A 25,141-nucleotide genomic window follows, 5' to 3' on the forward strand; every position below is an offset into this window, starting at 1 on the left:
CATATTTTAAATCTGCAGGCAATCAAGCAAGGAAAATAAATTGAGAAACCAGGCTATGTAATCACAATCACTTGCAAAACCATTTAAACTATTTTCTACTTGTAATTGTTAGCAGTTTCCTATGACTTGTAGTCTTTTAAAAAATATCTTCCACTTCAAAAATTAAATGCACATGTACATTAATGTTTTTTGTCTACTTATAGTTAGGTGCTAGCTATGCCAGATTAAAATTCCTTCTTTCCCCTTTCCAATTCTGCATTCCCTTCTTTTCATTTTTGTACATTATGGTTCCAAGCTAATTTCGTATTATTTATCCAAATAATGGGTGGCTAAAAATTTGATCTTTAAAACTACAATTTTGAAGCAATGTAGAGTTTAACAAAACAAACAAACAAAAAACCACAGTGAGCTTGCCATTTCATGATGATAGTGTTTTTCACAAAGTAATATGTTACCTTTTCAGATGTTATTCAAGGATGGTTAATCATTTTATAAATGTTACATAATTAAATATTCTCAACATTATAAATTAGTATGCATAACTCTTAACAGAGAAAATTGAATAATAAGATGTAAATTGAGTTGTTCAAGGTCAGACAGTATGTCAGTGAGGCTGCCAGCACTGGCAATCTCAAATTCCTGTCTTCCCCCACATGTGCCATGCTCTAACCTTTGCCTGCAAAATGCTAACTCTGGTATTCTTCACAGGACAGAAATCATTTAGAATACAATTTCAAACTTAAGAAACTGATTAAGAAGTTAACCTAAATATTACCATAATATATGAATTTGAATTAATTTTCAGCTAATTGGTCCATCATCTGAATGATCAATTCCTAAGCACAGCCCAACTTCTTCCTAATGTTGTATTTAAGTGCCATTTAAGGGGACTCAGGTTTCACTTGTGAGAACTAACCCTTGGGGAATGAAACAGCTACTTTTCAGAGCTGGGCTGCCCTTATCCTCTATGGTAACCTGAGGAAGGGACAATCCAGTGTTCATTCGAAGAACTCTTAGAGCAGCTTTCTCATCTCCTTACAGCTGGGAAGGGATAACAGAACATTTTTATTTCAAAGGCTTAATCTGAACCATTGTAGACCAGGAATTCCTAAAGCATTAACCGTCCGGTTAAGTTTTAAGCTGGCTTCAAATAGTTTTCTCACTTCTAACTTTATGTCTCAAGCAAACCCGTTATGCATTCTTACATATTTCTGATCACTTAAACTGGCCTTTTTGTGATATTCCTTCCCATATCTGCACAGGAAAGAAGTATCTCCCACTTGTCATCCCATGAGACGTATCCCTTAGCAAGTTAAAAAAAAAAAAAAAAACACATAAAACTAGGGGCCAAAACATCACTGTTTAATGATGGAGCTTGCAGGTTATCTATAAAGAGATTTCATGTTAAAATTGTCAAGTTAATAACTAATTGAAATACATAATGTTTATATTCTTTGAAAAAATATTCAGTGCCAAAATGTAATTATTCAATAATAAGCTATATATTCTTGGTCACCATATGTATGCACAAAACATCTGACAGACAAAAGTATAAGAATGGAATTTCTGGCAAGCCTACAAAGAATAGTATCATTTTCATAAAAGAAAAGAGGGAGGAGGCATGGAAGGAAATCAACATTCATTAAGTGCTTACTAGGAAACAGGTACTGTGCTAAGTACTTTACATAAAACTGCAATCAATTTCATGTTGATTACATTCCGTCACCAAATCATTATAAACCAATATATTCAAACATCAAATGAACTGAATACAAACTCTAGGAACCCTGAACTGATTCCATTTTTTCCTTCGGCTATGTGCTAAGGACATCATATTTATCACCACTATTTATATAGGCCAAGGGCTCCGAAGCACATTAATTTAAATTATTCCCAGAAAGCAACCCCAAAATGCCATTACTTCACTGAAATATTCTTTTCAAGAGGCTAGTTTTGATAATCCAAGAATTCAATTCTTATGAGCATATTTTGATAAGAATTTGTTACTAATTTCATTATACATCAACAGATGAGCCTCTAATATCAAAGATTAAAACCATGGATTACGATAATTCACAGATTTAAGCTTTTTCAGTGTCCAGAGGTTATAAAGAAGACAGATAGGGTGGAAATGGGATAGACTGGGTGTTTTCACTAGCCAAATGTTTTGATTCACTGATTTACAGTAAAATGGTCACTTCAGTGAAATAGATGCTTTTCAAGAAGTGAGGGAGAGAATTAAGGAAAAATGTCTAAATGTCCAATGCAAAATATCTTGATCACATACATTTGAAAAAAATCTGTAAACTGAAATTGTTTTTTAAGTGTTTGACAATACTGTAAGTGGAACAAAATTAACCAATTTTATTCTTACATTTCTGACATTTCACTTAGTGACTTTAATACAATATTAAACTTTTAATGACTCAGCAAAACACAAAAAAATGCTTAGGCAATGTTAAGTGAAAACAATAAAATTTTATGCGTATCATAATTATATATAAATTTGGGTACATACAAAAATAATTGGGAACTTTGAAAGTTGATTTGATAGCATAATCAGCTTACAGATAATTACTTATTTTTCTTATGAAAATTATTTTTGTATTATTTTTTATATTTCTATATTTTTTATAATGTTGTTTCAGTAAAAATGGCAACTTTAAAAAGGCATGTGATCATTAAATGGCACTCTGTTTGCAATGGTTTAACTGTGTTAAGTGTATCTATGTCTCAGTTTTCCAGCTATTCTGTCAGTTCCAGGAAAGCAAACACCAGGACTCTTTTGTACCCTCCACAATACTTAACACAGTCTCTCAGATCTAGATAGACCCAACCAATCCCAGTGACAGCTAGTCACTGAGCCACTGATGAACACCAAGTGCAGATAACATAAAAATGAGAACTTACTATTATTTGCTGGTTCAGGAAACCCAGGCTTTGGACCACTCCATCCTTTGTTTTCCCCTGTCTGAAAGATTAAATCAAATCAGAGAAACAGGTTTATTCAAAAAGGAGAAAAAAAAGGTGACTAATCAATTAAGCAAAGGCAAAGTCCTCTCACATGGTTATTCTGCATATTCTATCTCTGACCCTGGGACGACGGCTACAAAAGAAACTAACATGAAAGATATCATTCCTCTTCTGCACCTAAATCTACTTCTTATGTCCTTCTGCTTTTGTCTGATCACGTAAATTTATAATTCAAGGCATAAATAAAGCCAATATTCAATATATGTATTATATAGAATATAAGCTCTAGCTAGGTGATGAAAAAACAAATCTTTTTTTTTTTTGAGACAGAATCTCATTCTGTTGCCCAGGCTGGAGTGCAATGGCTTGGTCTCGGCTCATTGCAACCTCTGCCTCCCAGGTTCAAGGATTCTCCTGCCTCAGCCTCCTGAGTAGCTGGGATTAGAAGTGCCTGCCACAATGCCCGGCTAATTTTTGTATTTTTAGTAGAGATGGGGTTTCACCATGTTGGCCAGGCTGGTCTCAAACTCCTGACCTCAAATGATTCGCCCGCCTTGGCCTCCCAAAGTGCTGGGATTACAAGCGTGAGCCACCACACCTGGCCAAAAAGTAAATCTTATTAAAATAGTAAATAATCATCGCCACAAATGCTTAAGTGACCAAAAGAGCTTTTGTATGATTCCTGAGGTCAAATTAACAATCTAACAATCAAACATTTCTATGAACAAAAATGTTACTATGTCTACCTAGAAAAGTCCTACAGTAAGGGTCACCAAATACTGCCAATACATATACAAAAAAATTGAAAACTAAGTCCTAACTTTAAGCAAAACATGTAATATTCTGACTTTTGCCAAATGCTTAGTGTTTGGTATAAAATGCATTCTGAAATATATATGCTTTGTAGTAGTAAGTATTCAAATCAAATTAATAAGTGACTTTAGTTATATTATCTTTCTGTACAGCTGGTAACTTATCTCTTATGATGATCAGCATTTTATATTTATGTTAATGGTCAAAGGTAAAATAGATAATTAAGCCTAGATACAAACACAAAATACAATTGCTGCAAATAGTTTACCCATGTTCATTTTTTAAAAAAAGTTGTTCTTATTGAATTCATTCCTTTTTAATTATATGTCTTAGGGTGACAAGGAAAGATATAGTGGCAGACAGCAGAAGCAAAACCGAAAATAAAGAATCCTGAAGAGTAAGTTGACAGTATGTTAGAAACAACCAGCAGCTTCATATGAACTAGGGAGCATCTCTTTCTCTAATTAGCTCGTTTATCTCTTTAAAACACAAATTCCTGTCTTCAACCACATTTACCATCCTGAGAGATTGCTGCTATAACCTTTGACTGCAAAATGTTAACACAGGCATCCTTCACAAGAGAGAAATTACTATGTAATAAAATAGACTGATAGTAGTAATAGCTAAAAGCTAACACTTAAGATTTAAAAGTGTGGTTGCTAACGTGCTAAGTGTTTTGTATAAATATGGATTATCTCATTTTCTATTCTCACAAAAATTTGGTAAGATAAGTGATATTAACATTCAATTTTACAGACAAGCAAACTAGGGTTAGAGTTCCTGTAATTACTGTGAGGTCACACAGATAATATGCTCAAGTGCCAGGATGTCAAACTATGTCTTTTAACTAGAGGAGAGTAATCATGCTACCTTTGTACTATCATTACCAGGAGAGAAAAAAGAGCTAAAGGAAGGAATGAACAAAAAAGTTACAGATTAAGTAAAACTGTGCTATCTAAGAATGAAAAGAAAAACAGTGAGATGAAGAACAGAGTTTGGAACTATTAAGAATAATGCTCTAAAGGTATGGCCCGGATGGAAAGGACTACTGCAAAAACAAATGAGAGAAAACAGAACTAGACAGTTCCAAGGGATGAAAGAAATTTAAAAGATTTTGAAAAGCAGCTAAAGTCATTATTCACATGAAAACCTGGTGAACAGAAAGAAACAAAGCATGTTCAATTTTTCTTTTACATTCCTACCTTACTTTTAATTTTATTCATACCTCCAAAACATAGCCTGTATTTATCAAAGTGCTGACAACTATTTAGGTTCTCAGAGAAGTAATTACGTTTCAAGAATCCTGGAGAAGTTCTACAATTAGACACAGGATTCTAGTCTTCCAAACAAGTTTTTCATTTTTAATTAGTGGAATTAATAAAATCTGTTTTATTCGACTAAACTAATTTCTTCTATCCTTACATTGTTTATGTTACCTTAATACTGTACAACTGGCTGGACATGGTAACTCAAGCCTGTAATCCCAGCACTTTGGGAAGCCGAGGCAAGCGGCTCACCTGAGGTCGGGAGTTCGAGACCAGCCTGACTAACATGAAGAACCCCTGTCTCTACTAAAACTACAAAATTAGCCAGGCATGTTGGCACATGCCTTTAATCCCAGCTACTCGGGAGGCTGAGGCAGGAGAATTGCTTGAACCCGGGAGGTGGAGGTTGCAGTGAGCTGAGATCATGCCACTGTACACCAGCCTGGGCAACAACAGTGAAACTCCATCTCAAAAAATATATATATTATACAATTTATCCAGTAGGTAACATTTGATTTTCACCTGAGAGCTATGCTTAATTTCAAAATTTCTTTCTGTTAAAGATCATTGTTTGAAGAGTAAGGGAAAGAGGTCAGGAGAGATGAGGTCACAGTAATTACTACAAGAATTTCTCTCTTGGAAAGGAGAAACCCAGCAGGCATAAAGTACAGTTCATCTCCTGATCCTTACTTTCTGTATTTCTTCTATTGTACCCCTCAGACACAAACGAGAAATAGAAAAGGAGATGATATGGCTTGGCTCTGTGTCCCCACCCAAATCTCACCTTGTATTGTAATAATCCCCACATGCCAAGAGTGGGACCAGGTAGAGATAACTGAATCAAGTGGGTGGTTCCCTCATGTTACTCTCTTGGTGGTGAATGAGTCTGACAAGTTCTGATGGCTTTATAAGGGGCTTCCCCTTTTACCTGGCACTCATTTCTCTCTCCTGCTGCCCTGTGAAGAGGTGCCTTTTGGCACAATTGTAAGTTTCCTGAGGCCTCCCCAGCCAGCCCCGCAGAACTGTGAGTCAATTAAACCTCTTCGTTTATAAATTACCCAATCTCTAGCAGTTCTTTATAGCAAACTAATATAGGAGACAACAGCAGGAGGTAAGTCAAAGTCTGAAAATTGGAAAGCAGATGAACAAGTTTTGTTAGCTTAGCAGATGTGAGTAACTGAAACCTAACCTGCAGAGGAAGAAGCCAACAAAGAGCTAACAGTAAGGTGATGTGTCACCCAGAATCCTAGAAAGCCTCCAGAATTAGGAGTACACCTGGTACTTTAAAGATGAATCCTGGAAGGGGCTGAAACAGAAAGACTGTCTGGAAGTCTTTTCAAGGTATTATGAAATCTCCCTATCACCTCTTCGACCCCAAGCAGCCAGGTGCCCACTCCTTCCTAATAAGGGTTTCCTGTTGGAAGAAGCTAAAACAGAGAGGCGCTGGATACCAGGCATAGTTGGTGAAATCCGTGTGTTACCCTGCAAATAAGGAGATGGAGTTCCAAGGTTTCATACTGAAAAATAAGATTCAGAGCCTCTTTTCTCATTTCCCCCTCAGAAGACACATCCAGGGTTCCAACCCACAAGGAACAAAAAGATAATGAGGAGAACAGAAGGAAAAAAATGCAGCAGCAACAACAACAAAAATTCCTCAGGCACATAACAGAAATACTACACCCATTAAACAAGAATAGGAAGCCATAAAAAGGAATATTCTGAGAATGAGGAAGAACTCTGAGAAATCAAAAATATAATAGCTGAAGTGAACATTTCAGAGAGGGACTGGAAAACAAACTTGAGGAACTCTTCCTAGAAAACAGAACAGCAACAAAAACAGAAATGGAGGGAGAAAAGAAAAATCACAAGACCATCCATAAGATTAACAGCATCCCAGAGATAAATAACAGCAAAAATAAAAGGAGAGAAATTATTAAAGAAATAATGTAAGAAATTTCTCAGTTCCAAAGTATATGAATTTCTAGATTAAAACTCAAATGTTCAACATAATTTATCAAATACACATATAAAATACACATATCTCAGAACCCCTGAGAAAATAAAAAGTCAGAAAAGCATTGAGAGGGAGGAGAAGGGTAAAAGTTTCATATGCAGGCTGAAGAGTCAGGTGTTGAAATTTTAACAGTAATGGTGGGATGTACAAGACAAGGGTGTGATGCCTTCCCAACTCTGTGAAAATTTACTTCCAATTTAGAATTACATCTTAGAAAAAAACTATTAAGTGTGTGGGAAATATAAAGAAATTTCAGACTACAAGATCTCAAAAAAACGTTTACTTCCCATGTATCCTTCACAAGGTCCTAAAGTATGAACTCTATCAAAACAAGAAAGTAAACCAAGAACAAGGGAAATTGTCCAAAAAACAGTCAACTCAACAAAGGACAGAGGCCAAAGAAATTTCAGGTTAATGGTGAAGAGAAGAACTTAAACACCAGCTCTGAAGCAGGCCTCTCCATCAATCTGCAATACAAGAAGAGGATAAAGAGCTCTAAGGGTTGGGTAGGGTGGAGGTTGGGAAAAGGAACGAAAAAAACTGCATGATCTGCTTCAGTGGTAAAGACTTTGGGGATAGAAAGATGTGGAAAAGTGTATGTGTGGAGTATATACCAGAGTTAAATCCTCATTTTCCATAGTAAAAAGTACATTTAATATTTTCACTTTTATATTACTTCTCATAATATTTAAACATGAGAAACCAAGAGATAGCACAAACTACCGATAGTGGTAAATAATAAAATAAATAGTTACAACAGGTGGTAAAGTGGTTGCCTCTGGCAAAGGGGAAGCAGAAATGCCCAGTGGCAAGGAAGGAGAACAGGATATTTTGGTGTTTTAAATTATAAACCTTGAGGTTTTACACTATTAATCTTGTATAAATTCTGCCTTTTTATATATGTATTACTTTGAGTATGAGTACTACTTTGATGAATATAATGATCAAATACGAAAAAGAATAGTCATGTCTTGACTTACAACAAACTCCAAGATATTAAGAAAAATTCTTAAGATATCTGAATGAAGAAAATCAAGATGCAAGAATGGCATATAAAAAAGAGGTGAAGAGAGTATTCCATTTTTCCTTAGAATCTAGAAACATAACAGTGACAAAGAACCAATCTGAAAAAAACAATTGCAACTTTTCTTGAACCCTTTAGAGACCTGAGATTATAAGGTACACAAGCAAAATGAATTCTAGAGAGTAATAAATCCTTCTGGGAGAGATAGGACTCACAAAAATGTTACAGCTTTGGCAGGGCAGGGATAGCAGAGATGACTGCCATGAAAGCAAGTAAGAAGAAACTAGATGAAATGTTAAATTTTTAAAGCCTGAGTATGAGCTAGCATGATAGTTTAGAAAAACTGGGAGCTCCAGGCAGCAGCTCTTTTCCATTGTCCTGCCCTGGATTCTCAGGAGGACAACTGGGGGTACAGCTGCAGACCAGAGAGAGCCCAACTTGGTGCAGGAATGCAGCTAGTTAGTGGCTGCACTGAGGGACAAGCACAGAACCTTGCCACTTCTCTAGGCCATTGTCCAACACAAAACAAAATATTTAAGCCACTGGAGAAAGGGTTGAAACAAATCCTATATGCCTTTGGGGCAAAGGCAGGAAATTCTCTGGTCCTAAGAGCTCAGTAAAGCTTCACTGCTTCTGAAGAAGGATTAAAAGAAAAGCTATACGCTCCTGGGGGAAAAAAAAAGATAGAAAATCTACTTGAGAGTAAGACACTACAGCAGTATAAAGCAGAGGTCTGCAAATGCTGGGAAATGTACAGGAAACTCTCTCATGCCCAAAGTGCCCACAAATCCAAGACAAAGTTTGGTTACCACAGAGAAGAGAGCAAAAACAGAAAGATCCACCTCTAAGACCCAGGCTCACAGAGTCTGCCAGAAAATGAAGCTATACAAAAAAATCAAGAACTATGACACCCACCACAATCCCAGGATTAAATAATAAATAACAGCAGTCTACTACAGAGCCCAAAGAGAGATAACACCCATGCCATGACACAGCAAAGAAGAGACCTCTAAACCTGAGGGCAGAGCAGAGAAACTATGAAAAAACCCTCTCAAAACCTCACATTACACAAAGCACAGAAAACAGAATATGACTACTGAAGGAATTTGCAGTTAACAGTGAGTATGGCAATAACACAACCCAAAATGAATTCAGTAAATAACTAGACTGATGCAACCCTCCATCCAAAAAGTCTGAGACAGAGACAAATGCTGACTTCTCAACAAACACTATTTGACTCAGCCTCTACTATTTTTCTGTCACAAGGCCCAACACTCATTCAAAACTTATGAAATACCCAAAACTGTAAGAAGAAATAAACCACTGCCAAAACATAAGAAAGTCAACAAAACAGGGCCCAGGGATGACCCTGATGCTAGACCTTTCAGAAAGGTATTTTACAACACCTATGATTCATAGGTTGAAAGACCTACTGGAAAAAGCAGACAACATACATGAACATATGGGGAATTTCGGCACAAAAATAGAAACCACAGAACAAAAAAAAAGGAAATCTTAAGGAAAAATATTAGAGATCAAAACATTGATGTCATTATTAATAATGCATTAATTCAGACTGCACACAGCTGAAGAAATATTGTTGAACTTGTAGATAAATCAATAGAAATTACTCAAACTGTTTAACAAAGAAAAAAGAGTGGGGAAAAAAGAAACAAAAAAATCCTAGAACTATAAGACAATACCAATGGTCTAATGAACGTATAAATAGAAACTCCAAGGAAAAGAGAGAGAAAACAAGGAATATATTTTAAAAGATAATAGCTAGGAACTTGTCAAAATAACTGAAAGACATCAAATCACAGATCCAAAATGCTCAGAGAACCCTATAAGGATAAGGAGGATGAGGATAAGGAAGGAGGATGAGCAGGAGGAGGAAGAGGAAGAGGAGGAGGATAAAGAAGACAAGGAAAAGGAGAAGGGAAGATGAAGGAGGAGGGAGGAGGAAGAAAAAGGAGAAGGAAGGGGGAAGAAGAGAGAAGAACAATAGTGAAGGAGGAGGAGGAGAAGGAATAAACAGGAGATAGAAGGAAGAGGAGAGACCACGCCCAAGATGGCCAAATAGGAACAGCTCCAGCCTCCAGCCCTCAGCGTGAGCGACACAGAAGACAGGTGATTTTTGCATTTTCAACTGAGGTACCGGGTTCATCTCACTAGGGTGTGTCGGACAGTTGGCACTGGTCCACGGGTGCTGCCCAACCACCAAGAGCTAAAGCAGGGCAAGGCATCACCTCACTTGGGAGGCGCAAGGGGGAAGGGAATTCCTTTTCCTGGACAACGGAAATTGAGAACACAACACCTGGAAAACTGAGTAACTCCCACACTAATACTGCACTTTACCAAGGGTCTTAGCAAACGGCACACCAGGAGATTATATCCCCCACCTGGCCCAAAGGGTACCACGCCCACAGAGACTCCCTCATTGCTAGCAAAGCAGACTGAGATCTAACTGCAAGGTGGCAGCAAGGCTGGGGGAGGGATGCCTGCCATTGCTGAGGCTTAAGTAGGTAAACAAAGCCGCCAGGAAGCTGGAATTGGGTGGAGCCCACCACAGCTCAAGGAGGCCTGCCTGCCTCTATAGACTCCACCTCTGGGGACAGGGCATAGCTAAACAAAAAGCAGCAGAAACCTCTGCAGAGGTAAATGTCCCTGTTTGACAGCTTTGAAGAGAGCAGTGGATTTCCCAGCATGGAGGCTGAGATCTAAGAACAGACAGACTGCCTGCTCAAGTGGGTCCCTGACCCCTGAGTAGCCTAACTGGAAGACATCCCCCACTAGGTGCAGACTGACACCTCACACCTCACACGGCTGGGTACACCCATGAGATTAAGCTTCCAGAGCAAGAATCAGACAGCAACACTCGCTGTTCAACAATATTCTATCTTCTGCAGCCTCCGCTGCTGATACCCAGGCAAACAGGGTCTGGAGTGGACCTCAAGCAAACTCCAACAGACCTGCGGCTGAGGGTCCTGAGTGTTAGAAGGAAAACTAACAAAGAGAAAGGACACCCACACCAAAACCCCATGAGTACATCACCATCATCAAAGACCAAAGGCAGATAAAACCACAAAGATGGGAAAAAAGCAGTGCAGAAAAGCTGGAAATTCAAAAAATCAGAGTGCATCTCCCCCTCCAAAGGAACGCAGCTCATCGCCAGCAACAGAACAAAAAGTTGGACGGAGAATGACCTTCATGAGTTGAGAGAAGAAGGCTTCAGTTGATCAAACTTCTCAGAGTTAAAGGAGGAACTACGTAACCAGCGCAAAGAAACTAAAATTCTTGAAAAAAAGATTTGAAGAATGGCTAACTAGAATAACCAATGTAGAGAAGTCCTTAATAGAACTGACAGAGATGAAAACCATAACACAAGAACTACATGACAAATGCACAAGCTTCAGTTACCAACTCGATCAACTGGAAGAAAGAGTATCAGCGACTGAAGATCAAATGAATGAAATGAAGCAAGAAGAGAAATGTAGAGAAAAAAAGAGTAAAAAGAAATGAACAAAGCCTCCAAGAAATATGGGATTATGTGAAAAGACCAAATCTGCGTCTGATTGGTGTGCCTGAAAGTGATGGGGAAAATGGAACCAAGTTGGAAAACACTGCAGGATATCATCCAGGAGAATTTCCCCAACCTAGTAAGGCAGGCCAACATTCAAATTCAGGAAATACAGAGAACACCCCAAAGACACTCCTCGAGAAAAGGAACTCCAAGACACATAATTGTCAGATTCACCAAAGTTGAAATGAAGGAAAAAATGTTAAGGGCAGCCAGGGAGAAAGGTCGGGTTACCCAGAAATGGAAGCCCACCAGACTGACAGCAGATCTCTCAGCAGAAACTCTCCAAGCCAGAAGAGAGTGGAGGCCAATATTCAACATTGTTAAAGAAAATAATTTTCAACCTAGAATTTCATATCCAGCCAAAGTTTCATAAGTGAAGGAGAAATAAAATCCTTTACAGACAAGCAAGTGCTTAGAGATTTGTCACCACCAGGCCTGCCCTACAAGAGCTCCTGAAGGAAGCACGAAACATGGAAAGGAACAACCGGTACCAGCCATGGCAAAAACATGTAAAAATGTAAAGTCCATCGATGCTAGGAAGAAACTGCATCAACTAATGAGCAAAATAACCAGCTAATATCATAATGACAGGATCAAGTTCACACATAACAATATTAACCTTAAATGTAAATGGACTAAATGGTCCAATTAAAAGACACAGACTGGCAAATTGGATAAAGAGTCAAAACCCACCAGTTTGCTGTATTCAGGAGACCCATCTCACATCAAGAGATACACATGGGCTCAAAATAAAGGGATGGAGGAAGATCTACCAGGCAAATGGAAAACAAAAAAAGCAGGGGTTGCAATCCTAGTCTCTGATAAAACAGACTGTAAACCATCAAAGATCAAAAGAGACAAAGAAGGCCATTACATAACGGCCTTCTCATCAGGAAGAGCTAACGATCCTAAATATTTATGCACCCAATACAGGAGCACCCAGATTCATAAAGCAAGTCCTTAGAGACTTATAAAGAGACTTAGACTCCCATACAATAATAATGAGACTTTAACACCCCACTGTCAACATTAGACATATCAACGAGACAGAAAGTTAACAAGGATATCCAGGAATTGAACTCAACTCTGCACCAAACGGACCTAATAGACATCTACAGAACTCTCCACCCCAAATCCACAGACTATACATTCTTCTCAGCACTACATCGCACTTATTCCAAAATTGACCACATAGTTGGAAGTAATGCACTCCTCAATAAATGTACAAGAACAGAAATTATAACAAACTGTCTCTCAGACTACAATGCAATCAAACTAGAACTCAGGATTAAGAAACTCAATCAAAACCGCTCAACTACATGGAAACTGAACAACCTGCTCCTGAATGACTACTGGGTACGTAACGAAATGAAAGCAGAAATAAAGATGTTATTTAAAACCAGTAAGAACAAAGATACAAAATACCAGAATCTCTGGGACACATTTAAAGCAGTGTGTAGAGGGAAATTTATAGCACTAAATGCTGACAACAAAAAGCAGGAAAGATGTAAAATTGACACCCTAGCATCACAATTAAAAGAACTAGAGAAGCAAAAGCAACCACAGTCAAAAGCTAGCAGAAGGCAAGAAATAACTAAGATTAGAGCAGAACTGAAGGAGATAGAGACACAAAAACCCTCCAAAAAAGCAATGAATCCAGAAGCTGTTTCTTTGAAAAGATCAAAAAAATTGATAGACCGTTAGCAAGACTAATAAAGAATAAAAGAGAGAAGAAACAAATAGACGCAATAAAAAATGATAAAGGGGATATCACCACTGACTCCACAGAAATACAAACTACCATCAGAGAATACTATAGACACCTCTACGCAAATAAACTAGAAAATCTAGAAGAAATGGATAATTTCCTGAACACTTACACTCTCCCAAGACTAAACCAGGAAGAAGTTGAATCCCTGAATAGACCACTAGCAGGCTCTGAAATTGAGGCAATAATTAATAGCCTACCAACCAAAAAATGTCCAGGACCAGATGGATTCACAGCCAAATTCTACTAGAGGTACAAGGAGGAGTTGGTACCATTTCTTCTGAAACTACTCCAATCAACAGAAAAAGAGGGAATCCTCCCTAACTCATTTTATGAGGCCAACATCATCCTGATACTAAAGCCTGACAGAGATACAACAAAAAAAGAGAACTTTAGACCAATCTCCCTGATGAACATCGATGCAAAAATCCTCAATAAAATACTGGCAAACCGAATCCAGCAGCACATCAAAAAGCTTATCCACCATGGTCAAGTGGGCTTCATCCCTGGGATGCAAGGCTGGTTCAATATACACAAATCAATAAACGTAATCCAGCATATACACAGAACCAAAGGCAAAAACCACATGATTATCTCAATAGATGCAGAAAAGGCCTTTGACAAAATTCAACAGCTCATCATGCTAAAAACTCTTAATAAATTCGGTATGAATGGAACGTATCTCAAAATAATAAGAGCTATTTATGACAACCCACAGCCAATATCATACTGAATGGGCAAAAACTGGAAGCATTCCCTTTTAAAACTGGCACAAGACAGGGATGCCCTCTCTCACCACTCCTATTCAACATGGTGTTGGAAGTTCTGGCTAGGGCAATCAGGCAAAAGAAAGAAATAAAGGGTATTCAGTTAGGAAAAGAAGAAGTCAAAATGTCCCTGTTTGCAGATGACATGATTGTATACTTAGAAAATCCCATTGTCTCAGGCCAAAATCTCCTTAAGCTGATAAGAAACTTTAGGAAAGTCTCAGGATACAAAATCAATGTGCAAAAATCACAAGCATTCTTATACACCAGTAATAGACAAACAGAGAGCCAAATCATGAATGAACTCCCATTCACAATTGCTTCAAAGAGAATAAAATACCTAGGAATCCAACTTACAAGGGATGTAAAGGACCTCTTCAAGAACTACAAACCACTGCTCAGTGAAATCAAAGAGGACACAAACAAATGGAAGAACATACCACGCTCATGGATAGGAAGAATCAATATTGTGAAAATGGCCATATTGCCCAAGGTAATTTATAGATTCAATGCCATCCCCATCAAGCTACCAATGACTTTCTTCACAGAATTGGAAAAAACTACTTTAAAGTTCATATGGAACCAAAAAAGACCCCACATTGCCAAGACAATCCTAAGTCAAAAGAACAAAGCTGGGGGCATCACGCTACCTGACTTCAAACTATACTACAAGGCTACAGTAACCAAAACAGCATGGTACTGGTACTAAAACAGAGATGTAGACCAATGGAAGAGAACAGAGCCGTCAGAAATAATACCGCACATCTACAGCCATCTGATCTTTGACAAACCTGACAAAAACAAGAATTGGGGAAAGGATTCCCTATTTAATAAATGGTACTGGGAAAATTGGCTAGCCATAAGTAGAAAGGTGAAACTGGATCCTTTCCTTACTCCTTATACGAAAATTAATTCAAGATGGATTAGAGACTTAAATGTTAGACCTAATACCATAAAAACCCTAGAAGAAAACCTAGGTAGTACCATTCAGGACATAGGCATGGGCAAGGACTTCATGACTAAAACACCAAAAGCAATGGCAACAAAACCCAAAATTGACAAATGGGATCTAATTAAACTAAAGAGCTTCTGCACAGCAAAAGAAACTACCATCAGAGTGAACAGGCAACCTACAGAATGGGAGAAAATTTTTGCAATCTACTCATCTGACAAAGGGCTAATATCCAGAACCTATAAAGAACTCAATCCAATTGACAAGAAAAAAACAAACAACCCCATCAAAAAGTGGGCAAAGGATATGAATGAACAGACACTTCTCAAAAGAAGACATTCATACAGCCAACAGACACATGAAAAAATGCTCATCATCACTGACCATCAGAGAAATGCAAATCAAAACCACAATGAGATACCATCTCACAACAGTTAGAATGACAATCATTAAAAAATCAGGAAACAACTGGTGCTGGAGAGGATGTGAAGAAATAGGAACACTTTTACACTGTTGATGGAACTGTAAACTAGTTCAACCATTGTGGAAAACAGTGTGGCGATTTCTCAAGGATCCAAAACTAGAAATACCATTTGACCAGCCACCCCATTACTGGGTATATACCCAAAGGATTATAAATCATGCTGCTATAAAGACACATGCACACGTATGTTTATTGCGGCACTATTCACAATAGCAAAGACTTGGAATCAATCCAAATGTCCATCTGTGACAGACTGGATTCAGAAAATGTGGCACATATACACCATGGAATACTATGCAGCCATAAAAAAGGATGAGTTCGTGTCCTTTGTAGGGACATGGATGCAGCTGGAAACCTTCATTCTCTGCAAACTATCGCAAGAGCAGAAAACCAAATACCGCATGTTCTCACTCAGAGGTGGGAATTGAACAATGAGATCACTTGGACACAGGAAGGGGAACATCACACACTGGGTCCTATTGGGGGGAGGGGGGAGAAGGGAAGGATAGCATTAGGGGATATACCTAATGTAAATGATGAGTTAATGGGTGCAGCACACCAACATGGCACATGTATACATATGTAACAAACCTGCACGTTGTGCACCTGTACACGAGAACTTAAAGTATAATACAAAATAAAATTTTAAAAAAAGAAAGAGGAGAAGGAAGTAGGGGGAGGAGGAGAAAAAATGAGAAGAAGGAAGGAAGAGGATATGAAGGAAAAGAAGAAAAGGTGGAGGAAAAGGAGAAGGAAGAAAAAAAGAAGGGAGGAAGAAGGGTGGGGAAAGAGTACAGAGGCAGAGAAGAAAGAAAGGAAGAAACAAAAAAAAAATCAAATTTAGATACATCACAGCCAAATTGCTGGAAAATAAAGAAAAGAAATATATTGAAGGCTGAGAAAGGAAAAAAAATACATCAACAAGAACAAGTAAGAATTACAATAGACTTTACATTGAAAATTATGCCTATCGAGACAATGGAGCAAGATCTTTAAAGTACTAAAAGAAACAGGAAACCCAGAATCCTATATTCAGAAAAAAACAACTTTCAAAAATGAAGGTGATTCATTGGAGGCTTAAAAAAGAAAAAAAAAAAGTGAAATTTTCTGCTACAGCAGTCACTGAAGAGCAGCAGCCATAGTTCTGCATTACCATATGGCCATGGGCCTCAATCAGGGCCCACGGTGAACAAGAATATAAGCAAGCTGAGGCAGGGCTGCCACCCTGGACACCTCATCAAGCACACAAAGCTTGTGTAAGACATCATCTGGGAGGTGTGTGGCTTCCCCTGTAGAAGTGGCATGCCATGAAGCTGCTCAAAGTCTCCAAGGACAAGTGGGCCCTCAAGTTCATTAAGAAAAGGATGAAAATACACATATGCACCAACAGGAAGCAAGAGGAGCTGAGGCAGTATCCTGACTGCCACGAAGAAAGCAGCTGCCAAGAAGGTCTGAGTCCCCCCCCCGCCGCACTTTGTGTATAATAAAACCTATAAAGAAAAAAAAGAAAGGGAAATAAAGACTTTTTGACAAACAAAAGCTGAGAGAATGCACTGCCTACAGATCTGCTAAAATAAGTAATATTAAAGGAAGTCCTTCAAGCAAGGAAGGGGTATAATACCAGAAAGAAATCTGAATCTACACAAATAAATGAAGGATATTGAGAATAATCAAAATGAGAGTAAATATAAAAGGCATTTTCTGTTGATTTTAATCACTTAAGATGGTAACTATTTATAAAGCAAAATTAGTAACAATGAGTTGTAGGGTTTAAAAAATATAGAAAACTAAAATGTATAGCCACAATAGGAGGTCAGAGAAACTTAGAGAAGTAACATATGTGACCACAACAGAGGTCAAATAAGAAAAAAAGTAAACAGAGTAAACGGAAAAAAAAGGCAACTAATAAAATGGTGTGTTTAAATACAACAACTCAATAACTTCAGTAAGTACAAATGGTCTAATCACCATAACTAAAGGGCAAAGTTTGTCAAATTAAATTTTAAAGAACAAGACCCAATTATATGCTTTCTAAAAGAAACCAATTTAAAGATAGGCTAAAAGTAAAACACAGGAAAAAAATATCCCATGCAAACACCAGTCAAAATAAAACTGGAGTAGCTATATTAATATCAAACAAAACAGATTTCAGAACAATGAATAAAAGGAAATATCCAATAAAAGTGGTCAAGTCATCAAAAAGACACAACACTAATTGTACATATATATAATAACAAAGTTTCAAAATGCATAAAACAAAAACTAATAAAACTGAAAGAAGCAGAAGTAGGAAAATCCAAACTTATAGTTGGAGACTTTAACACTGAACAAAACAAATAATCATAACAGATATAGGGCCTGAAAGAAGAAATCAAGAGGGAAATCAGAACATATTTTGAGTTGAATGAAAGTAAAAACCCATACAGCGTGTATCCCAGATGTTAAAAAAACAAGAAGAGAAGAAAAACCCAACTTGCCAAAATGTGTAGGACAGAGCTAAATCAGTGCTTAAAGAAAAATTCACAGCATTAAATGCTTATATTAGAAAAAGGAAAGTTCTCAGATATATAGCCTAAACTTCCACCTTACAAAATTAGAAATGAACAAAAAAATAAAAACAAAATCCAGTGAAGGATAAAATAAACAGCAGAAATAAAAAAAACTGAAAATAGAAAAAGAGAAAAATCAATGCAACTAAAACCTAATTGTTTGAAAAGATTTAAAATTTTATAAAACCCCTAGCTAAACTGAACAGAAGAAAAAGAGAAAAGAAATAATCAATATCAGAAATGAAAGTGAATATCATTACAGATTCTGCCACTACTAAAAGAGTAAGGGAATGTTACAGATTCTCCCACGATTAAAAGAAAAAGGGAACGTTACAAACAATTTTATACCAGTAAATTCAACAACTTAGAAGAAATAAACTAATTCTTTGAAAGACAAAAACTACCAAAGTTCAATCAAGCATAAGTAGGTAACCTAAGTAACCCTATTTATTTTTAAAATCTGAGTTTGTAGTTAAAAAACCTTTCCACAGAGAAAATTCTAAGCCCAAAAGCCCTCACTGGTAACTTCTACCAAATAATTAAGAAATACCAACCAGGTGCAGTGGCTCACGCCTGTAATCCCAGCACTTTGGGAAGCCAAGGCAGGCAGATCATTTGAGGTCAGTAGAGCAAGACCAGCCCGGCCAACATGGTGAAACCGCTTCTTTACTAAAAATACAAAAAATCAGCCAGGTATGGTGGTACACACCTGTAATACCAGCTACTCGGGAGGCTGAAGAGAGAGAATCGCTTGAACCTGGGAGGTGGAGGTTGCAGTGAGCCAAGATCGCACCACTACACTCCAGCCTGGATGACAGAGCTAGATTCTGTCTCAAAAAAACAAACAAAAAAATCCTGTTTTAGCTGGTTTTAAAAACTGCTTTTGCCACACTCATCAAAAGTCATCTTACTGATAAATCAATATATTCAGTCCTTCTCTTATTTGATCTCTCTGCAGCATCTGACCTAGTAGTCATTCTCTATTCCTTTTTGCAGGTGGTCTTTCCTCCTCTTTTTTCCTGTATCTTGAATGCATCTTATCTGCTATTCAAATCTTACCTATTACATTTCTGAAATATCTCTGGAGTCTTTCCCTTCTTCCTCTCTGCCTTCACTGTCTCAGTTCAGACCCTCAATATCTCTTACCTAAACAACTCTGGCTGCCTCCTGACTGGCATTGCTGTCTGGTTTCACTCTGCTCAAATCCATGCTCCACATTACTTAACAGAAGTATCTTTTGAAGAATGCAAACCAGATCAATTCACATTCATGTTCAAATCTTAAATGCGCATTTCTTCAAACTTTCTACTTCGCATAATAACAGTGACCTCAGCTTCTTTTCCTGACTTCCCAGGTTCATCCTCATGCTCTCTAGGTTCTGGGATACTATAGTTTTGTTATATGGTTAAAATTCCTCACTCCCTGCACTTAAAGAAAGATCACCTCCTTGAGTGCAGAGACCAAGTTTCAGTCATCTTATTAAAATCAGTCATTTTTAAGTGTCTGGCATTTAGTGAGTGTGATGATTAATTTTGTATGTCAACTTGTCTGGGCCACAGTGCCCAGATACTTGGTCAAACATTATTCTGGGTGTTTCTGCAAGAGTGTTTTTGGGTAAGATTTACTTTTAAAGTGGTGAACTCTTGAGTAAAGCAGATCACGCTCCACAATGTGGGTAGTCCTCATCTAATCAGCTGAAGGCCTGAACAGAACAAAAAGCTGACCTCCCAGGGCAAGTAGGAATTCTCCAGTAGACTGTTTTTGGACTGAAATTTCAACTCTTTCCTGATTCTCCATCCTGTCAGCCTGTCCCATCAGATTTTACACTAGTAAAGCCTCCACAATCACATGGGCCAATTCCTTAATATATATACACAGACAGACACACACATACATACACACACACACACACACACACACACACAGTGATGGTTCTGTTTCTTTGGAGAACCTGAATTACACAATGGTTATGCAAAAAATGTTTTTCAAATTAATGAAATTAATTAATTAATGCTGGTTTTTTGTTCTACTTTCATTTAATTTACAAATACATGTCTGTGAGGAGATTTATTTTGACATATTTTTATAGATCGCTCACCAGTTTTAAGTCAATATAAATGTGTTAAGTTAAAATAACAAATATACAATGTAAGGACTACAGAAACTGGAACACATGTTAGGTTTCATGTTACAAATACTTTTAAAAGAAGAAAAAGTGTTGACTAGCCAGGTTATAAAAACAGAATTGAAATCTCTAGCAATACCACACAAAGATTTTTTAAAATCATTCAAAAGAATTGCCTAGAAAACAAAAAAGTACATCAAAGTGTCTCTATATATTTTTGTTTCTAACTCTAAACTTTTAAAATGTGTTCCTGTAGAAACTAAAAATATCTTTGAAACAGAATTCTTGTGTGAGAAGATGCTGGTCTAAAGCATATTACTTTTGATAAAAGTAATTAGTAAGCCTGTTTTTTGAGTGTTCACATAAATAAAATGTTTGATAGAAATAATGTCTACAAATCCACAGATAACAAAATGATACTTAATACAAAATGGAAATAAGCCAATTTCTGCCAAGTTATATGCCAAGTTCTGAATTCAGGGTTCTCTGCTTCCCTTGTAACAGATGTAGGTGTTAATGATGTCATTAACTGCTGCAGAAAAAACAGGGAACCATGAACACAGGTCTTGGCAGAAAATAAACACCCTATGAGTTCACCTTTAAATTTAAAGTAAATAGAAAAATTAGTTTATAGAGTGTCTGTCCAATATAGCTCCTGCCCTAAAGGGATAAGTCAGAATTTTTATTTCCAGTGTTTTCAGCTGTATTCCAAAATTAAAGGCTAACAACCTGTGTTCTCAAAAGACACAAATTAAGACTGTGTCTATACGGCAAAAACAACCAATCAACAAGTTAAAAATGTTACATTGGTATTACATAATATATGTACAACCATATGACAAACTTTTTGTATTTTCTAATTGTAAGATTACAAATACTCATTAATATCTCATCTTACACCGTAAGTATATGTTATTTTGTGCTTGGATCATCTATCTTTGTATTGCCTCAGAAAAGTTAAAATTTACATCTACTACTTAGGATCAAAATTTATTAATGACTTTGATATTATGACAGATAGGATACACAGATGTAAACTTAACTCTTACCTTCTCAAGTTGATCCTGAAGATTAGTGGATGCTTTATAACCAAGCTGTAACAGCATTGCTTCTGCAGCATTTTTTTTGGCTATCTTTTTATTAGGTCCTGTTCCTGTAGCAACTTCATTGCCTACCTTCACCTGGTAAGATTAAAGGAATAAATTAATGATAATTGTTTTGGTAAACAGGAAGTCCTTACATCATAAAGCAATTCTACTCTCTAGCATTTGAAAATATAAAGTTCAGTCCAAAATAAAAACGGCAACTAAGATAACATTTATGTAATCTTATATGTACATGAAAAAAAAAAATGAAAAAAATGGTCCTTAAAATATCAATGGAGGATTATCTCATGATGGTAGAATTTTATAGAATTTTTACTTCCATATACATTTATATGCTATTTGTTTTTTTAAACACTAAATTTATATTATTTATATAAGCAGAAAAATAAAATTTACATTTTAACAGCATTCGTGTTGGTTATGACTACATTTTAGCATTCTTATATTTCAACTGATAAACTGAAAAGGCTGAAATATATTGGTGCCATTTAAAATAATGTTCAAATTGCAACACTTATGTAAACATTCAAGTTCACAAAGATTTACATTACATAGCTCCTGAAGAGAATTAATACACAAGTGTTGCTACAACATTATGATTAAAAACAAAGGCTTCTGGCTGGGCACAGTGGGTCACACCTGTAATTCCCCTTTGGGAGGCCAAGGCAGGCGGATCACAAGGTCAGGAGTTCGAGATCAGCCTGGCCAATATGGTGAAACCCTGTCTCTACTAAAATGACAAAAATTAGCCGGGTGTGATGGCACGCACCTGTAGTCCCAGCTACTCGGGAGGCTGAGGCAGGAGAATCGCTTGAACCTGGTAAGTGGAGGTTGCAGTGAGCCACAATTGCACCACTGCATTCCAGCCTGGGGCCAGAGAGCGATACTCCGTCTTTAAAAAAACAAAAACAAAAACAAAACAAAACAAAACAAACAAAAAAAAAAGCAAAGGCTTCCAAGTCAGATTGGGATATGAAACTCAACTCTATTATTTCCTAGCTGTATGAACTGGTACAAATTATTTAATATCTCTAAGCCTCAGGCTTTTCATCAGTAAAGCAGGGGTAATACCAACTTCGGTACAGTGTTGCTTCAAAAGGTAAACAAGATAATGTGTGTAAACCACAGCATTTAATCCATCATAATTGCTCAATAAAAAAAGATTTTTATCATTAGAACTATTCTACAGTTATCTTCTGTGAGCAATTTATACATGTACTTAAATACACATCAACCATACAACTATAAAAAGTAAAGCAGATAGCAAAAAAGAATAGAATTACAAGAAGAAATAGAAAATACACAACTATAGTTGAATTTCTTTTTACACAATGGTCTCAGTAAGTGATTGAAGAAGTAGTTAGTTAATCACAACTTTGGAAATTAAACAATGTAATTCTGGTCAGGTGTGGTGGCTTATACCTATAATCCCAACACTAGGAAGACTGTTTGAGGCCGGGAGTTTGAGATCAACCTGGGCAATGTAGTGAGACCCCATCTTTACAAAAAGAAAAATTTAATTAGCTAGGCAAGATGGCTGTAGTCCCAGCTACTTGGGAGGCTGAGGTGGGAAGATTGCTTGAGCCCAGGAGTTCAGGGCTGCAGTGAACTGTGATCATACCACTGCACTGCACCCTGAGCAACAGAGCAAGACCACACCTCTAAAAAAATTAAAATTAAAAATTAAAAATTTTATAAACAATGTAATTCCAAATTACCTATGGGCAAAAGAAGAAATTCCAGTGAAAACTAGAAAATATTTTAAATAATCCACGGAAATATATCAAAACTTGAAGGACACAGCAAAAGGAGGGTCTAGAAGAAAATGCATAGCCGTAACAGCTTACAGGAGAGGAACAAAGTAACGAGCTAAACATTCACCTTAAGAAGTCACAAACATTATCAGCAAAACAAACCCAGAGAAACCAGAATAAAAAGCAAAAAGTAAGGAAATACAAAACAAAGCACAATAAAGTTAGAAAAGCCAAAAGTTGATTCCCTAATAAGACTAATAAAATGATAAACCAAAAGTAAGACTGGTCAAGAAAAAAAATATGAGTTCTTCTCTGAGATGGGTATTTTTAAAAAAGAAAAGAAGAGGAGAAGGCACAAATAAATGAAATAATTAAAAAGGGAGATTACCATCGCTTCTGTAGCATTACAAAATAATAAGGATTACTGTGGCCAGGCAGAGTAGCTCACTACCCGTAATCTCAGCACTTTGGGAGGCCAAGGCAGGTGGATTACTTGAGGTCAGGAGTTCAAGGCCAGGTTGGCCAACATGGTGAAACCCTGTCTTATACTAAAAATACAAAAATTAGCTGGGCATGATGGCAGGTGCCTGTAACCCCAGTTACTTGGAAGGCTGATGCAGAAGAATTGCCTGGACCCACGAGAAAGAGGTTGCAGTGAGCCAAGATCATGCCACTGCACTCCAGCTGAGCAACAGAGTGAGATTCCGTCTCACAAAAAAAAAAAAAAAAAAAAAAAAAAAGGAATACTGAGAACAATTTTATGCTAAATTTTAAAAACATATTTAGATACAATGGAAAAATTCCTAGACAATACAAATTACCAAATTGCCACAGAATGAGCCTAAAGAATACGACTAAAACTACTAATGAAATAAAAACCATAATAAAAAATCTTTGCAAAAAGAAAACTCTGGAGATCTTGTCCATAAAGTTCTACTCAATATTTAAGGAAGAATTGCGCTACTCTTTTCATCCAAATTCATCCATAAAACAGAAAATGAGAAATCAGTCCTCAATTATTTTATGAGCTACCATTTTGATTCCAAATCCCAACAAGAACAGTATAAGAAAGAAAATTTAAACAGTTTCACTCATGAACATAGATGTAAAAGTTTTAAACAATATAATGAATAAAGCAATATACAAAAAGAAAAAGATTCATGACAAAGTTAGGTTTATTGCAGGAATGCAAGTTTGGTTTAACATTTGAAATTCAAACTAGAAATTGACATTCATTCATAATGAAAACTATTAGCAAACTAGGAAAAGAAGAAAACTTTTTTAATATGATAAAGGGCATTTTACAAAACACCCACAGCAAACCTCAGGAAACACTGTACTTAATGTTGAAAGAAACAAATTAGAAACGAGACAAGGATGTTCCCTATTATTACTACTGTTTAAAAGTTTACACAAATCCTAGACAGAGAAATAAGGCAAGAAAAAGTAAAAAAAGAATCAGGAGGGAAAAGAACTCATTATTTATAGATGTGATTTCATATATAAAGAAGCTAAGAAACTGCACAGATGAATTACAAGAATCAATTAGATTGTAACAAGCTCAGCATGAAAAAGAGAACTGCATTTCTACATTCCATCAACATTCAAGTAGAAGACGAAAAATATTAAAAAGATACCATTAACATTAAATGAAAATCAAATACCTAGGATGTGCGAATCTTCTACATAGAAAACAAAGCCTTATTCAGAAACTTTAAGAAACACCTAATAAATAGAGCAAAATGCCATGTTCATGGATTGAGGACAATACTAACGTAATATCATCAGTTCTCTTCAAATTGACCTAAACTCAATTAATTGAACTCAATGAAAACTCAATCAAAATTCCTTACATCTTTTTATAATACTTGAACAAGATGATTCCAAAATTTACATGGAAATGTGAAGTGCTAAGAACAGCCAAAATCCTTTTGAGGAAGAACAAGGTGGGGGACACTTAATTG

General features: G+C 36.7%; 1 protein-coding gene across 19 annotated transcripts in view; it reads right to left on the reverse strand.

Moving 5' to 3' along the window:
• STAU2 (staufen double-stranded RNA binding protein 2) overlaps positions 1-25,141 on the reverse strand; it is a 345,902-nt gene that overhangs the window by 166,343 nt on the left and 154,418 nt on the right. For all 19 annotated transcript variants that reach the window (XM_033202823.1, XM_033202811.1, XM_033202820.1 and 16 more), the window contains 2 exons: positions 21,367-21,498; positions 2,911-2,971 (listed from right to left, as the gene is read on the reverse strand). In XM_033202823.1, coding sequence (XP_033058714.1) covers positions 2,911-2,971; positions 21,367-21,498 — 193 coding nt within the window. The remainder of the gene's footprint in view (positions 1-2,910; positions 2,972-21,366; positions 21,499-25,141) is intronic.

The sequence above is a fragment of the Trachypithecus francoisi genome, unplaced genomic scaffold, assembly GCF_009764315.1.
Source record: "Trachypithecus francoisi isolate TF-2019V2 unplaced genomic scaffold, Tfra_2.0 Lachesis_group7, whole genome shotgun sequence".
Taxonomy (NCBI): Eukaryota; Metazoa; Chordata; class Mammalia; order Primates; family Cercopithecidae; genus Trachypithecus; species Trachypithecus francoisi.